This window comes from Mesoplodon densirostris, chromosome 1, assembly GCF_025265405.1.
Source record: "Mesoplodon densirostris isolate mMesDen1 chromosome 1, mMesDen1 primary haplotype, whole genome shotgun sequence".
In the NCBI taxonomy this organism is placed as follows: domain Eukaryota; kingdom Metazoa; phylum Chordata; class Mammalia; order Artiodactyla; family Ziphiidae; genus Mesoplodon; species Mesoplodon densirostris.
This window is the reverse complement of record NC_082661.1, coordinates 220926216-220943366: the sequence shown is the minus strand read 5'-3', so window position 1 is coordinate 220943366 and position 17151 is coordinate 220926216. Positions and strand designations below refer to the sequence as shown.

General features: G+C 39.8%; 1 protein-coding gene across 2 annotated transcripts in view; it reads right to left on the bottom strand.

Annotated features, from left to right (window-relative positions):
- Window positions 1-8235: 8235 nt before the first annotated feature.
- Window positions 8236-17151, bottom strand: part of MTTP (microsomal triglyceride transfer protein) — a 57210-nt gene continuing 48294 nt past the window's right edge. For both annotated transcript variants that reach the window (XM_060115340.1, XM_060115331.1), the window contains exons 16-18: window positions 13743-13867; window positions 11089-11259; window positions 8236-9581 (exon numbers count right to left, since the gene is read on the bottom strand). In XM_060115340.1, coding sequence (XP_059971323.1) covers window positions 9410-9581; window positions 11089-11259; window positions 13743-13867 — 468 coding nt within the window. In that variant the 3' untranslated portion in view covers window positions 8236-9409. The remainder of the gene's footprint in view (window positions 9582-11088; window positions 11260-13742; window positions 13868-17151) is intronic.

Below are 17151 nucleotides of genomic sequence, written 5' to 3'. Positions count from 1 at the left end.
ACTAGTACACATGAGGCTGGAATAAAATGTCGAACTGGAGTGGGGAGAAGAAATTGACTTCCAGGCTTAGGAGCTTAGACTGGATCCTGGGTACATGCTTAAACTCTAGAGGGAGACTCCAGGGTTAAATCCTGACTCTGCTCTCCACCAGCTGTGCGATCTTAAACAAGTCACTGAATATCTCTGTTCTTCAGTTCTCCATACACAAAAGGTGTATAATAACAGTTTCTACCTTATAGGGTTGTTTTGAGAATGAAATGATTGGATACCTATGAAGTGCCTAGAGCAGTACATGTTGCCTAACAGGTGTAATATAAAATGTTGAGTAAAAAGGATAGAGGGAGACTGTGGAAGACTTTGGTTAAGCACAAATAATTCTAATTTTTAGGTATTGTCTTCTCATCCCATAAGTGCTTTGTATTCACCAAGGCCCCTCAGATTTTATTAAAGAGCTGACGTCTTCTTCCCTAATTGGGGAATATATTAGAACGTGTCCACTCTTAAGCATCTCTTTGTTTCTCAATCAGTTGATTCATCTCATACTGAAATCTTACTCATGACTGTGTTTACATGGTTGATCCTCAGGCAGATTGAGTGGAAGAAGTATAAAAAAGTGGGGATAGGTACCTCAAAACAGAATGGAGGTGACTCACTTTCACCAACAAAAGAGTCAGGTAATTTAAACCTAAAGCCTATTCTGAAAAGAGAACGTCCAAACTTTTACATGTAATCCTAGATTATGGCAGGAATCTTTCTAGTAAAAATAGAAGGATGAAAATAGCATACAGGTTTATGTGATGTTCCAAGTCAACTGTGAATAAATTAAACTTTTATTAATAGGAGGGTAGCAAAGGATTACTAACTCATTCTAGCTTAACTGTAATCCCATTATGGAAGGTAAATGATTACCTAACGTACCTCCAGTGGCGGACTTTTTATTGATATCAATTTTTATGTTCTTCTCTAATCTCATCAAATAGCATATGCAATTGTGTGGTAGACTCTCTGAGAATGTGAAGTGTCTGCACACTCAAGCTGAAGACAAACAGATCTGACTCCATTTGGGGGTCTGAGATGTCCTGGATAGTAAAGGAAGCTGATGCACAAAGAAGCCAATTCTGGTGAAACGGTAGATGAAGAGAGGTGAAGAAATCATATGGCCTCCTTCAAATTTCACCTCCTTGATGATTTTTTCTTTATCTTTCTCCTCTTTATGCTCTCTTAGGATTGTGAACACGTTTCTTTTACAACATTTATTAATTGTACTAAAATTATTTGTAGTTGTATTGTTTTCCCTAATTCACTGAGTTTCTTGAGTTGAGGCAACCCATCTAAATTTTTTTAACCTAGTATATTTCTTGATCCTAATAGACTTTCCACATTGTAAGATAATTAATTAAAGAAATTAATAAATTGTAGAGGAGAACCCATCATATAAACTGGAGCTAGATTTCTTCCATTTTCTCCTCCAAACCCCTCTCTACCCTTTCCATCTTTGTGGATAGTCTGGGTCCATAGAAACTCTTGCCCTCTGCATTGTGGCTGGTCTCAGCCAATGGGTACCATAGGCAGGAGATCCAAGGGAGAAAAGAAAGTGAAGTCAGGATGTTTGTTTCCCTGGTTCCCTCCGGTGGAGGTGGTGAGGGCTGCTTGTGTCCCTTAATCCAAGGCCACAGGTCCACATGGCTTAGGCTCTTTGGGTTCCAGTGATCTCCCTTGACCTTTCCTTCTCCCTGTTGTTATGAGCCTGGAGGTGCTGTTATCACCCTTGAGGTTTCCTTATATCCTGCCCTTATCTTTCTAAGGTTTATTAAGCTCTTCTCAAGTTACCCAGTTTGGATGTACCATCAGTTTTATGCAGTGGCCCTGTTTCCTACAGGGATCCTGACAGAGAAAAAGAAAGAGACAGTGAGGGTGAACGTGACTAAGAATACGCAGAAGTTTAGACACAGAGATGATATCCTGCTCAAGTCCTGAAGAAGGATAATGACTGAGTTGAGATGCAATCTTCTTCCCATATTTTCTTCATTCTCAAAAATGTTGTACATGTCACTTATGATATGGAGTCCTTCTTACTATTTTCTAGAACTTTCTACCGGAACCTGCTTATTTTAAGGCTGAATTTTTTATTCATTCCATGCTTTCTCATGGAAATACTTATCCTTTTTTCTTGGTAATTATCACATTCAGAGAGAACAAAAGCAAAGGAATTTGGTAAAGAAAGGATTGGTGAAATCTGAAGTCAATTTAGGCAAGTAGAGAAACGGATGAAAGTCGTGTTTTTACAAAATATGAGAATAACCTTACAATGTGAAAGTAGTGATTTCATGATAAGCAAATAAATAAGCCTGGTAATCTTCCTAAAACCCATTTTCCTCATGGATGAAAGTCCAGAAAATAGATTCACTCCATGGAGTAGTCATAATGTAACACATTGCTTTTTGTCAGGAGTTCTATTGGACCACATATTGAAAGTGAATATTAGTGAGCACTTATTAAGTTCTTGCTGTGTACCAGGCGCTGGCGCATAACCTTACCTCATCCTCACAACAACCCATGAGGAGAGGCTCATTTCACAGATGTGAAAGCCAAGAGGCTTGGCAGTTTATATAGCGGGACTATGTGGAAGAGGTGAGATTTCAGATAGACAGGAGTATCTTACTCAGAATCGCCCTCACTACTGTCCTCCCCTGCTTCCCACTTTCCTGGATGCTGCATGTGAGAGGTTCAGATATCCTAGCCATACTGCACCAAGCCCTGAGAGTTAGAGAAGCATGACCACTGTGCTGTCTGACTAGTTGGAAGGTAGAGGTAGAAAGTACATGTAAACAAACCCCATTTTATTGAAACCGATCATAGGTAAATAAGAACATTGCACACCACATCTCTAACATTAAAAACAACATTGATGGGGGCCTCCCTGGTGGCGCAGTGGTTAAGAGTCCGCCTGCCGATGCAGGGGATACGGGTTCGTGCCCCGGTCTGGGAGGATCCCATATGCCGCGGAGCGGCTGGGCCTGTGAGCCATGGCCGCTGGGCCTGCGCATCCGGAGCCTGTGCTCCGCAACGGGAGAGGCCACAACAGTGAGAGGCCCGCATACCGCAAAAAGAAAAAAAAAAAAAAACAACATTGATGGACTTCCCTGGTGACGCAGTGGTTAAGAATCCGCCTGCCAATGCAGGGGACACGGGTTTGAGCCCTGGTCCAGGAAGATCCCACATGCCACAGAGCAGCAAAGCCCGTGCGCCACAACTACTGAAGCCCACGCACCTAGAGTCCGTGCTCTGCAACAAAGAGAAGCCACCGCAATGAGAAGCCCGCACACTGCAACGAAGAGTAGCCCCCACTCGACACAACTAGAGAAAGCCCGCGCACAGCAACAAAGACCCAATGCAGCCAAAATTAAATAAATAAATAAAATTTTTAAAAAATTGATGAAAGTGGAAAATAACATTTATCAAATGCTACTGTGTGCTCAACACTATACATGCATTATGTCAATGAATCCTTAAACCAACCCAGTGAACTAGGGATTATCATACCTATTTTAGAGATGACAGATAGAGTCATATACCCAAAATCATTCAACCAATAGGTAGTAGAACTGGAATTCCAAGCCAGGCCTCCCTGCCCCACTCCCCTGCTGGACCCACTGTCTCAGCTGACAACTAAATTAATGCAGAAGAAGCAACAAAGCTGTGATCAATCTGAGTATGGAACAGACTCTTAATGTCAGGATAGACATCTCGAATTCTGTTCCTCCTCCCTGTACAGGAGTGCATTTAGGCTATTTTGAATGTGTTTTAAGGTTTCAAATAAGTTTTTATGAATTTTAAAATATATTACTTAGTGAAAATAGAACCAGATCATTGCCAAGTGATCTGAGCCTTCCTTTTGGGTTCGGGGGTTATTATTATCCCTCATTACTATCACCCTCACCACCATCTTCACTAGCACCATCATCTTGGCTATGTCCACACTTACCACTTCCATTCAACCTTCAACCTCCAAGTTCAAACCAGGGCAATTAAGCAATAAAAAGAAATTAAAGATATTCAGAATAGAAAGGAAAAAGTAAAACAATCTCTATTTACAGTTGATGTGATCTCTTATATGGAAAATCCTTCTATCATAAGATATTAGAATAAGTGAGTTCAGCAGGGTTGCAGGATACATGATCAAATACAAAAAAAAATGGTATTTCTATATACTTGCAATGAACAATCTGAAACTGAAAGTAAGACAACAATTCCATTTATAATAGCATCAAAAATAATAAAACACTTGGAATAAACTTAACAAAAGAAGTGCAAAACTTATACTCTGAAAATTACAAAATGCAGTTGAGAGAAATTTTAAAAGATTTAAGTAAGTGGAAGGGTGTCTCACATTCATGGGTCAGGAGACTTAATATGGTTAATATGGTAATAGTTCTGAAACTGATGCACAGGTTGAATATAATCCTTATCAGAATCCCAGCTGGCTTTGTAGAAAGTGACAAGCTGATCCTAAAATTCATATGGTAACTCAAGAGACTCAGAATAGCCACAACAATCTTGAAAAAGAACAAAGTAGGTAGACTCACAAGTCCCAATTTCAAAACTTACTACAAAGCAACAACAAACAAGAGAGTGTAGTACTGGGATAAAGATAACATGCAGATTAATGGTATTAAACTGACAATCCAGAAATGAGCATTTACATTTATAGTCAACTGATTTTCAACAAAGGTGCCAAGACAATTTAGTGGGGAAAAAATAATCTTTCAACAAATGCTGCTGGGACAACCAGGTATCCTCATACAAAAGAATGAATTTGGGCCCCTACCACACATCATATAAAAAGATTAACTCAATATAGACCAAATACTTAACTTAAAGCTAAAACTATGAAACTATTAGAAGAAAACATAGGGGTAAATCTTTGTGACCTTGGATTTGGCAGTGGTTGCTTGGATATGACCAAAAGTACAAGCAACAAAAGAAAACATAGATTACTTGGATTTCACCACAATTTAAAACTCTTGTGCTTCAGAGGACATTATCAAGAAAGTGAAAAGACATCACACAGAATGAAAAAAAAATTCGCAAATCATATATCTGATAAGGGACTTACACCCCAAGTATATAAGGAACTCTTACAACTCAATAATAAAAACAATCCAATTTTTAAAAGGGCAAAGGATCTGAATAAACATTTCTCCAAAAAAGATGTAATAATATGTAATGGCTAATAAATACATTGAAGGATGCTCAACGTCATTAGTCATTAGGGAAATGCAGATCAAAACCATAGTAAGATATCACTTCACATCCACTAGGATGGTTATAATCAAAAAGAAAGATAATAAAATTGTAGCTGAGGATGTGGAGACATCAGAACCCTCATATACTGCTGATGGGAGTATAAAATGGTGTAGTCACTTCAGAAAACAACCTGGCAATTCTTAAACAGCTAAACATAGGGTTGCCATTTGACCCAGCAATTCTACTCCTGGGTATATACCCAAGAGAAATGAAAGCATATGCCCACACAAAAATTTGTACACAAAAGTTCATAACAGAATTATTCATAATAGCCAAAGGTAAAAATTACCCAAATGTCCATCAGCTGATAAATGGCATATCTACATAATGGGATATTATTCAACTGTAAAAAAGAGTGAAGTACTGATACTAGCTGCAACATGGAAGAACCTTGAAAACATAATGCTAAGTGAAGGAAGCCAGTCAAAAAAGACCATGTAGTTATAAGATTACATTTATATGAAATCTCCAGGATAAATCTATAGAGACAGAAAGCAGATTAGTGATCGCCTCAGGCTGGGAGATTGAAGAGATTGGGGGTAGGAGCTAGGGGTACAGATTTCTTTTTGAAATGATGAAAATGTTCCCCAATAGATTGTATGATAGTTGTACAACTTTGAGACTCTACTATATTTATATATATTACAAAAAATTGAATTCTACACTACAAGTGGATGAATTGTATGTGATGTGGATTGCATCTCAGTAAAGCTGCTATCCAAAAAATGCACATTTGTTGGTAGCACATTCAGACCTGCCTCCAGGGATGAAGCACCTTTCATGGAGGAAGGGACACAGGACACTTGGCAAAGAAAAATATCGAGACCTGTGAGTGTACAAGGACTTCTGATGCTGTCAGAGACAGAGACCTAGAACTACAGAGAAAGGACAATGACTCTCAGAACTTTGTAGCATAGCTTAAAGCTTTGTAGCCACTGTTCCAGGCTTATCATTTTCATAACTACTATTTGTATTCTTTTAGCAGCAAATTAAAAAAACCCAAACAATCTGGGAAATATAGTGGATTCAGAGAGCAGTTTCTGGGGTAAGACTGCTATATTTGGATTCTAGTTTTACCATTTCCTAGCTGAGAAAAGGTCTCCTGTGGGGTAAGTTAAATGTCTTCTGTGTCCTGGTTTCTCCATCTGTAATTGTGCTGTCCAATTCAGTAGCCATTAGCCACATGTGGCTATTGAACACTTGAAATGAGCTAATCCAAATTGAGATGTGCTATAGGTGCAAATTATATATCACATTTCCAAGACCTAATCCTCTCCCGCAAAATAGAATATCCTATTTGATATGATAATACTTTGGATATAGTGGGTTAAAAATAAATTATTAGGGCTTCCCTGGTGGCGCAGTGGTTGAGAGTCCGCCTGCCGATGCAGGGGACGTGGGTTCATGCCCTGGTCCGGGAGGATCCCACATGCCGTGGAGGGGCTGGGCCCCTGAGCCATGGCCGCTGAGCCTGAGCGTCCGGAGCCTGTGCTCCACAACGGGAGAGGCCACAACAGTGAGAGGCCCATTTACCGCAATAAATAAATAAATAAATAAATAAATAAATAAATAAATAAATAAAGTTCATGTCACCTGTTTCTGTCTATTTTTTGAATATGGCCACTAGCAATTTAAAATTGCTTATGTTTATATTTATTAACATTTATATTACAAACCTACACTTGTATTTATGGTTATTTTTAAACAGGTTTATATTTATAAACAGAAGTCAAAATTATCTGTTTACATTATATTTCTATTGGACAGTGCCAGTCTACAACATGGAAGTAATAACGTTCCCCGTTAAATGTGGTTGTTGTGAAAATTAAATAATTTTTAATATACGTAAAATGCTTAAAAATCCCTGACCTTTACAAGCGCTAAATAAGTGTTAGCTTTAAAAATGTATTTGAAGGTGGTCAGGTTCAAAGAAGCAGAGGGCAACTTGCCATGGGCAGTACATCTGTGAGAGACAGGGCATGACAGTAGCGCTTTGTAGAACAGCCAGGCTAAATCCTTCAGGTCTGCAAGGAGAGGCTGACTGGGCGCAGGGGCTCATGCCAGAGGGTCGTGCAGTTCCCAGACAGCCATCTCTGCAAAAGTCAGCCGTCTGGACACTGGTGTTTGAAACAGGTCAACAATAAGGATGCCAAGTAAGTTTTTCTGGCTCCAATATGTCATATAAAATGTGAAATATCACCCTACTCCTCTAAAGTTTGTCTCATTTATCTAGAAAGGAGTTAATGTTTGTTCTATGCTTCAGGTTTCTTTTTTCTTTGGAGCATGTTAGAGTTGGTAAGTACCACCCATTCTCCAAATAAGTGGCCATATTTGACTCAGCCAGGCAGATAAGCAGTTGGGAAATAGCATAACAGTAATACCTGTGACACTGCAGTCATCACTCTTAAGTAAGCTATTATTTTATGTAATAACTAAGTTATTATCACAGAAGCAGCTGTGATTTACTAAGTGTCACATGGATGAGGTTCCTTAGCCCACAGCCTCTTCAGCTCAGTGCCCTGGATCAACTTGCTTTTGCTGCAGCATGAGTATCTCTACAGAACGCTTCCTCCAAGGCCAATGCCACCACCACCAAGAGTACCCCTGAAGCCCTCCTGTTTTTACTCCTTTTTCTCTTCTCAATAACATAACAGTACGTGTGCAGGTCCAGAGCTTTATAAAAACTGGGCTTAGAGCTTGTTTTTAAGCTTGCCGGTCCTTATGAGCTTCTGACTGCTTCTGCTGCTATTTTCAATAGCGTATTTTCCAAAGGGCTCTGACCACCTATTAGAGCATCTGGCCTGTTCTACAGAGCTTCGGAGGCTTAGCTGTATATGTGTCTGGGCTCAGAAAGGGGCAGGAACAGAGAAATATGGTGCTCGAAATAATGGAAGACAAAAGCAATTCAATAGGAATTCCACATATTTATTTCATCACACATCATTTTAAATTTACAACTAGTGGTGGGCTAGCTAAACTTCCCGTGTGTGTGTGCGTGTGTGTGTGCGTGTGTGTGTGCATGTGTGTGTGTGTGTGTTTAATGGACAAGTGAGCACCTGTTATCTGTTTTGGGCCTGTCGCTATCCAAACATGTATCTATTTTATTAGTAAATATTTGAAAATGGTTAACATGGCTCTTTTAATTTGTACAAATAGAGACACTCTTTTCTTGATTTCATTTTTTAGAAGTCCAAATCCATCAGGTTCTCAAAGCATTATTAAATTCTCTCAGCCATTCTGGCTTTTGTAGACTTCAGTCCAACAGACTGGAATTTCCACCACAAAACAATTGAGTGAAAAATAAAATGATGAATATTTGAGGATGTCCCTTATAAAGGACAGTGGACCACATTACAGTCTCAAAGAGATACAGCACAAGAAAAAATCAAATGGAGTTCCTGAAATTAATATTTCTAATTCTGATATGCTGAGTCCGACATTTTTGTAAGCCAGAAGGCAGAGGACTGATTAGCTTTCTTCTAGCGATCTGACTACATGGCCAGCAGAAAGAAGAGATGGTATGTGTTCATTCTGTGTGCCTCTTACCTCAATACTCAATAAAACTAACAGAAGAGATAAATATTAATTCTTGAAGATGGCTGACAAAAGCCATTAAAAGTCTTATCCCTTTCCTCCCTGCTCCCCTCTCCAAGAAAAAAAGGTCTGTTTTTTCCTGATTGGTCATGTTTCGTAGAAACAAGCTGTGTAAGGTTCTACCAAGGGCTTCATATACATTGACTGAAAATTGTTAAAACAAAATTGTGCTCTCCTGAATGTGTGTCTGTGTGTCTTATTTTTTACAAACAGTAGTTTCTTCTTAGGGCAGAACTATTTTCATAGTACTAAATGTGATTTGAGAGAGATACAATAAAACTAAGAATGCTACTAAAAGTGTCACATAGGTTGGCTCACAATGACACTGTAAGTAGTACTGAATGATTCAGGCCCAAGCTTAATTATGTGAGGTTTTTCACTGTTTTTTACAAAACTCTTAAATACAGGTAAATATGTAAACACTGTGCTCTCAGGGAGCAAGTACTTAGGCATGTCACATCATATCCCTTCCGGGGAGATGGATTCCAGTGAAACAGCCCCATCAGTTTCAAAACCAACCGCTGGAACTACTCTCTGGTTGAGGAGGAAACACCGCCTTGCACATGTCAGAGTTCTCTTGGTGCAGCGGGAATTCAGATCCCGCTATTAGGCTTTCTTTTCTCTTCCGAGAGACATAACCTCTGCCTGTGGACAGCCTTTCATACTTTGTCTCAAATTGCCTGCATAATAACAATAATAACAAAATTACACACATATTAAAGTCACCCCACACCCGTCAGAGCCAAGTTATTGAGTGAACACTTGAAGCTTCTGTTTCAAAGCCATTTGAGAAAGGATGTGAGTACCAAAGACGGCTAGCTTTCGCTCCCATGAATGGGGTGATTTTTTTCTTCGCATTTCTTTTTACACCAGCAGATACACTCCACATGCCTGGGATATGGGAGTGTTGCTACTCATTCTTCTGGAATGAGGGACCAAATGCCTCTCAGCTTTCTGCAGAGGCTGCTAAGCTTTGTAGGCCTTGCTATGTCCCCCACCCTCATTCCAGGAGCCCCACCTTTGGAGTATTTCCCTTTTGAGAAAGGAGCAAATCCAACTGGATTTAAGCTGAGAATGCTGACAGGGAAACATCCCCAGAGCCCTGGCCCAAGTGAAATGTGGAACCTAACCAGTTAGCCTTGTGCCTGGGCTGCTGGTCACTGCATTTTGACCATTGCAAGGTTGATTTTCTAAAATGTATTAATGGAGGTTTATTCTAGACATAGGTTAATAAATTAGCAACAGCTTAATGTACAATAATCTACGATCTTTTCTTCTGTAAAAACATAACCTGTTCATATTTGTACTTACATCATCTAGCATTCCTTACATGGATCATGAAATGAAAAAATAAATAAAGAAGGTGCGTAACTCTGCCCTACTTATCAAAGGAGATCATGTAAAACATGGTTCTCTGCTTTAAGTCTACAGATTCCCTTCATGGTTAAGCGTGCATGTCAAGGCGACCTCTACACCCACCACAGAAAAGTCAGTGCTCCCTAGACCCGAAGCAGCCTACTTCCTCACTATAGTATTATTAGAATAATTGTCACAAAATTCAAAGGGCACAGTGTAAATGAAAAGCTCTAGAGTGGATAAGGTGTTGGGAAAACTACATGGACAGTTATATATTTAGTTTCTGGGACACTAAGTACTCTACTAAAAGCCTTTTTTTAAAAAAAATTCAAAATCCCAAAATCTTAAGCTTGAGCCAAAACTTAAACCAGGTCAAGTTGCTGTTGTATGGATTACCTAAAAATTGTGATTCATTTGGGCTCTTAAACCATGGTAAATGATTGTCAGATGTTCTGTTTTGAACTTTCTGTCCAAGAGACAACTGTGAAGATAGCTGATAGTAAATATGCATCTAGTGTTTTTGCTGAAACTGTGTGGTAATTCTTACAGTAAATCAAATCCCTTTGTTGCCTTGATAAATTATTTCTGGGCTAGAATATGATATTATCTCCAGAATCAAATGAACTAGTCATTATAGTTTCTTGGTATCCTAGAAACTAACTTTTTTTTTTAGTCTTATCAATTATTCTTTTACTCATTTAAAGAAAAGTCATGTTTCACTGGGTTTTTACCATTTTCCTTTAATTTCTATAACAGAATGCACAAAACTGGGTGCAAGTTCCTGGTGAACTGGGGCTGGCCGTGGAACATTCCAGAAGCACTGCTTCTTACCTGTATGGAACTCCATCCCTGTCCATCTGCAGGCACACTAAGAAGGGGTACTGAGAAAACTGCACCGTGGAGATAAACTCCAAGCCTGCTTCTGCTTCCACACCAATTTCCAGGCCAGCTTTCACAAAAGAGGAGTCCACTGTGATGTCACCAGTTATTACCACAGTTACCCTAAGAATTGAGCAAAATAAGCTGTTAATCACATTTAACTGAGCTGAACTAACAGACCACAGGGTCTGAATTTCTCATGCTGATAACAGGAAAGAAACACTTAAGGGACTAATAGGTGACCTAAATGTGCTTAGAATTCTGTTGGTAACCAGGAACTGGTTTGTCCCAGCAGTTGGGCAGTGAAGTTTTGCCCTACTCCTGAGTCCTCCCCCAGCCTTCAATTCTAGATGTGGGAATGAAATGTCTATCAGGCATTAATGTTTGGTATGGGCATACCAAGAGCCATGATGAAAACATGCCTGGAACCTAGTCCTATCAGGAAGTCAGAAATACCTGTGTTATCTTGAAACAAAGTCTAAGCTCACCCAGAAGACAGTTGATGTTTACAACAATTTTCTTGGTAACTATCTCTCTGTTGGCTTCTATGTAGCTACCTCAATTCCATTTCATTACTTTCTCCAAAGGGTCTCTGATGACAGAAGTCTATGGTGGCCAAGATATTTGAAAAATACAGTATCACAAAGAACCCTTCCTACAGCATGAATATTGGGTGCCCCAGAAAGGACAGATGTCATAGGTTCTCCAGTGATCACCTAGACAGATTGGATTGACTCGGATAGAGGCTTGGATGAAAATGAAGAGGATAAACAATCCTAGTAGAAGGCTTACCTCTAGGACTACTCTAATTTAATTGTAGACTTTAGATGAAATCAGAGCTGTACGTTCGTGCTCTTTTAATAGGCTACTAATTTTTGCTGTGCTTCTCACAGCACACCTGCTGCTATTGCCAGTGTAAAAGTAGGTCAGAGGTGGTATCATTTAAATCCCTGAATCCTTTTCCCTGAATTCATTAAATCCCTGACTACCTTCTAATATCTTACACTCAACAAAGGCTTTAGAGATATTTTTTAAATGAACAAATGGAAAATTGAAGATGAATTGGCTATAATGTGGACACTGGCAGATACTTAGGGATATCGTGTCTCTTTTAAAAAGCCAGAAATTTTTGTTGTAGCTGTTGTTGATTTCCTTCTGAAAATAATTCAGTTCAGTTTAATTTGGGTAAACTTCTGTCTAGAAAATACATCAAAAAGATGACCAAGATGACTGATGCAGTGGGAAGCCCTAAATTATATTGCTTACCACTCTGAAACCCTCTCCCATTTCTCATTCTTTGGTTCCTTTTAGTAACACTGAGGGTCACCTTTCATGTTAAATGTGCCACCTTTTGATTTTTCTCAATTCCTTCATCCATTGTTCAAAATAAACTAAAAATCTAATTTTAGCACTCCTATCTCACTTCTGCCCCACTGTATTTTTAAATATCCAAAAAGGTAAAAATCAATTGCATTTTCATGTTCTTTTCTTCAGTATTACAACAAACAGAAGAATAATTCTTTTGATTATCACATTGGTTCAAAGACATTGTTTTAAGTTCAAAATAAAACACTTTCATTTGATCTGATGGGTCAATTAGAAAAACTAAAGGAGCAGAGAAAATTCTGTTTAGAAAAATGAACACTAATAAAAACATTTAAGGACTCAATGTTTAAGAATTAGATTCTCTTGGGCCTCCCTGGTGGCGCAAGTGGTTGAGAGTCCGCCTGCCGATGCAGGGGATACGGGTTCGTGCCCCGGTCTGGGAGGATTCCATATGCCGCGGAGCGGCTGGGCCCGTGAGCCATGGCCGCTGAGCCTGCGCGTCCGGAGCCTGTGCTCCACGACGGGGGAGGCCACAACAGTGAGAGGCCCGCATACCGCAAAAAAAAAAAAAAAAAAGAATTAGATTCTCACAAAAGTGATCATCTTTTTATTTTTCTCCACTGAAGACAGCAAAAGAGGAAAGATTTTAAATCCCAACAAGAGGTATAAGCTAAAAAAATTTGCTTAAAAGTAAAGTCTTCTGACAGCATTGTCAGCTACTAAAGTGGAATACCAAGAGAAGATGACCATCTCATCCACTGTGCAAGCTGTCCATGGATGTCTTTAAAAGCGAAAAGATCCTTGGCTGAGTCATATTAGGTACCTAGCTGCTCATAAGAAGCTATGGAAAGAATGACTTCCCATGGTTACTCCCTACTCTACGATTTAATGATTACAAACAGAAAGCATAGATTTCAAGAAGTCGGAAAGTTAAACAATTCCAAAAACATATCTCTGCATATAGAGAACAGACTTGTGGTTGCCAAGAGGGAGAGGGGGTGGGGGAGGGGTGGACTGGGAGTTTGGGATTAGCAGATGCAAACTATTATATAGAGAATGGATAAACAACAAGGTCCTACTGCATAGCACAGTATATTCAATATCTTGTGATAAACCATAATGGAAAAGAATACGGAAAAGAACTATATATATGTATAACTGAATCACTTTGCTGTACAGCAGAAATTAACGCAACATTGTAAATTAACTATATTTCAATAAAAAATTTTAAAAACCTTATCTCTGTGGTTCTTTGCATAGAGTACTATACATATACTTACCGATTTTTCACTCGGGTCTTAGACTCACGATACCACAGGCTAAACTCCATTGAACCTGAAATATCAATAGCCAGACCACCCTGGACATCCATATTTGCCTTAAGTCCAGATTGCAACAGAAGCTCCTAGAAACAAAAATACAGAATAATAGTTAGAAGGAGGAGGAGGAGAGGGGGAGGGGCACAATGTAGCCAGCCCCTTTCCAAAGGCACATTCAACCTCCGGCTGTAGGTAATACCATTTGAGTTGTGTTAACATTGAAGTCTTTCTCTAGGCTTGGAAACACATTCTAACCTTGATCACGGAAGTAGATTATTGATTTGCTAAATTATTTAGTCAATTCAAATGCTAAAGAAGTGAAGTGTCAGTTGACAAGGGTGCTTTCTTTCAATCTTTGCCTCACTTTGGGAGGGGCAATGGTTCTCAAAGTGTGGTTCCCTGACAAATAACATGAGCATCCAGGGAACTTGTTAGGAATGGAAGCCCCATACCTACTGAATTAGAAACTCTGAGGGTGGTGCCCAGAACTCTGTGTTTTAATAAGCCCTCATGTGCTTCTGTTGCACCTAAATTTGAGAACCACAAGACTAGGGAAAATGAAAGCATATCCATCAGAAATCCAGTGTGGCTTTGGAGTGGGGGTGAGGGTTTGGGATAGATGATCTCTTGAAGTCCTTTACCACTTCCATAGTTAAATGCTGTGTCAAATATAGTAAACTGCATCCTGCTGGTAAACGAAAGGCAGGATAAAAACGGCTGGTGCAGTATACAAGTTCCAGGAATTGCCTAGGAAAGGAAAGCTAGGAAAGTAAGGCAAGGCAACTTAACTAAGCCATAATACCCTATTGTTTGACATTTGGAATGACATCAAAATAACAAACAAGACCAACATGAACTCCACGGCATATTCCAGAGGGACAGCACTCATTTACAAACATAGTCCATCCTCAGTAATTTTGTAGTTGTCTGAAACCCATTGTTTTATGCTGTTTGCCAGCATTTACCCTTTAAGTCTTGCAATTCTATGTACATTAGATGGGGCGATGTTGGCCAAAAAGTTCTCCAGCTGGATTGGAATCAGATTGCCTTGGGACAGTGTTTGAAATGATAACAGTTCTGGGAAAAAGGCTCAGTACCTTTAATTTTGATATTCCTCCAAAGATCTGAGGTCCACAGCAACTGGCAGCATGCCTAACTTCTTTACATAACTGCCCTATTCAGACCAAATAAGCCATGCTTTCGCCAACTATTAATGCCGCAATTTCACTTCCTAGAAAGTACTGTGTTGATCATGGATCCCCCTGAATTTTCTCCAACTTTCGAAAGAGTGTGGCAAGAAATCTCAATCATAGAACTTGTTTTACTAGAAAAGTCTGATTGTGGCATGAAACTACCTTCAGTCTGAAAGACACTTGGATGAAAGCATGAGATTCTCAACACAGAACTCGGGCCACATTAGGAGACAGCCCTAAGGATACTTACTGCTACATTAGGTCCAGAACAAAATGTGGTGGTGGTGGGATGCAGGGCTTACCTCAGGCATCATAACTGATATGAAGGAAGACAAATTATCCTGAGAAAACCACGATAATCATGTCCCAATTGTAACCTATGCCCATGAGCTACAGAACCAAGATGTGAGTTCTGCATTTGCACTGTTATTGTCATTGTTTCCAAACTGGCCCTATTGTATGCCCTGCCTCAAAAGTACTTCCTTATTTGGATCATATTCTCTATTCCCCATTTGAAAACTATCATCTTGTTAGTCCCTAACTCGGCAGAGGTCTGTGATGTGGACTTTAGCCTTCCCACTGGCCACATATTACGTGGATGTCAAAACACACCAACTGCCATGGAAAAGAACATTTCACGGCTATTAAACAAGGTGCCTTTTGTGGGGAGAGAGCATTTCCACTGCAGTGTGGGTTTTGAGGGGCGCCTTGGCTTTCCGAGAATATTCCACTTCTCTCCTGGGGTGGGGATCGTGGAAGAATTCTTATGCATAGTCACAGAGGAATTTGTTTGCCCCCCCCAGCAATAGAAGGACAGACCACTGACCCCTGTAGAAGGACAAACCACTCTTTCCTTCGTGAAAGGGACTAAACTACATAGTGCAGTGGTTCTAATTTTTTTTTTTTTTTTTTTTTTTTTTTTGCGGTACGCAGGCCTCTCTCTGTTGTGGCAACGGGCTCAGTGGCTATGGCTCATGGGCCCAGCCATTCTGTGGCATATGGGATCTTCCCGGACCGGGGCACGAACCCGTGTCCCCTGCATTGGCAGGAGGACTCTCAACCACTGCGCCACCAGGGAAGCCCAGTGGTTCTAATTTTTGAGGGGTGTTAAGTAAGTAGAACTAACAGCTTTTGAGCACCTACTGTGCCCCCAAAGCTCTACATTTTGTATCTCATTTAATTCCCATACAAATCTTCCATGGTGGGCATTATATCTGAAGACTGAAAAGAAAAATTAGGCTTGGAGGCTGCATGTGGAGCTAGAATGAATACCCAGACTGTCTCTTGTGGGGAGACTTTTCTACTACCATACATGCATGGCTAGCAGGAAATCATAACTGTCATTTGTCTCCTAGGGTGCAAGGAAGGCTGTTCTGAGAAATATTGCAAAAAAAGATAAAGCATAGGCTTATGTCCTTGTTTCACCAAGAGGACATGTTTATTTAAACTCTTGTTTATGAACCAGAAGAATAAGATACTGGAGCTTTGTATTTATAGCTAATGTGACCCCTTTGATCTTTTACTTTTGGGCCTAAAGGTGTTTCTTAGAGCTCAGACACTGATATTTTGACAACTCATCCCATTGCTCCCATTCAGGAAAATATGTTCTCTGCTGGCTAAAGAGGATCCCCCTGTTCATCTGACTTTATAGACATCCTTCTCTGAAGAGTAATCCAGTTAGCTGCAAAAAGAGAGCGAGAGAGTAAGCACAGAGTAATTATATCTGCCCTGGCGTTTGTGATGGGTCATCCACTGCCAAAATTTCCTTCAATGTCAGCACTTGACCTAGAGTGGTATGTGCCCCTGAAGCTAGGATGGCATTACTGGAGTGTTCTGCAGAGCCAGGGAGACTCAAACAGCATATTTGTATAATAAACCCAGATCTGCCAAATACTCCAATCTAAATTACACTGGCATCGGGCTATGTTCATAACTAAGGGAAGATCTTTCTCTTAGAATATGCCTGCAGTACCCTAGCTTAATGAAGACAAAAATCATACAAGATAAATCTAGATCAGGGGTTGGCAAACCATGGCCTACAGGCAAATCTGGCCCACTGGCTATTTTTGTAAATAAAATTTTATTGGAACACTGCCACGCTCATATGTTAATATATAATTTATGGCTATTTTCACTCTACAATGGCAGAGTTGAGTAGTTGCAACAGAGACCATATG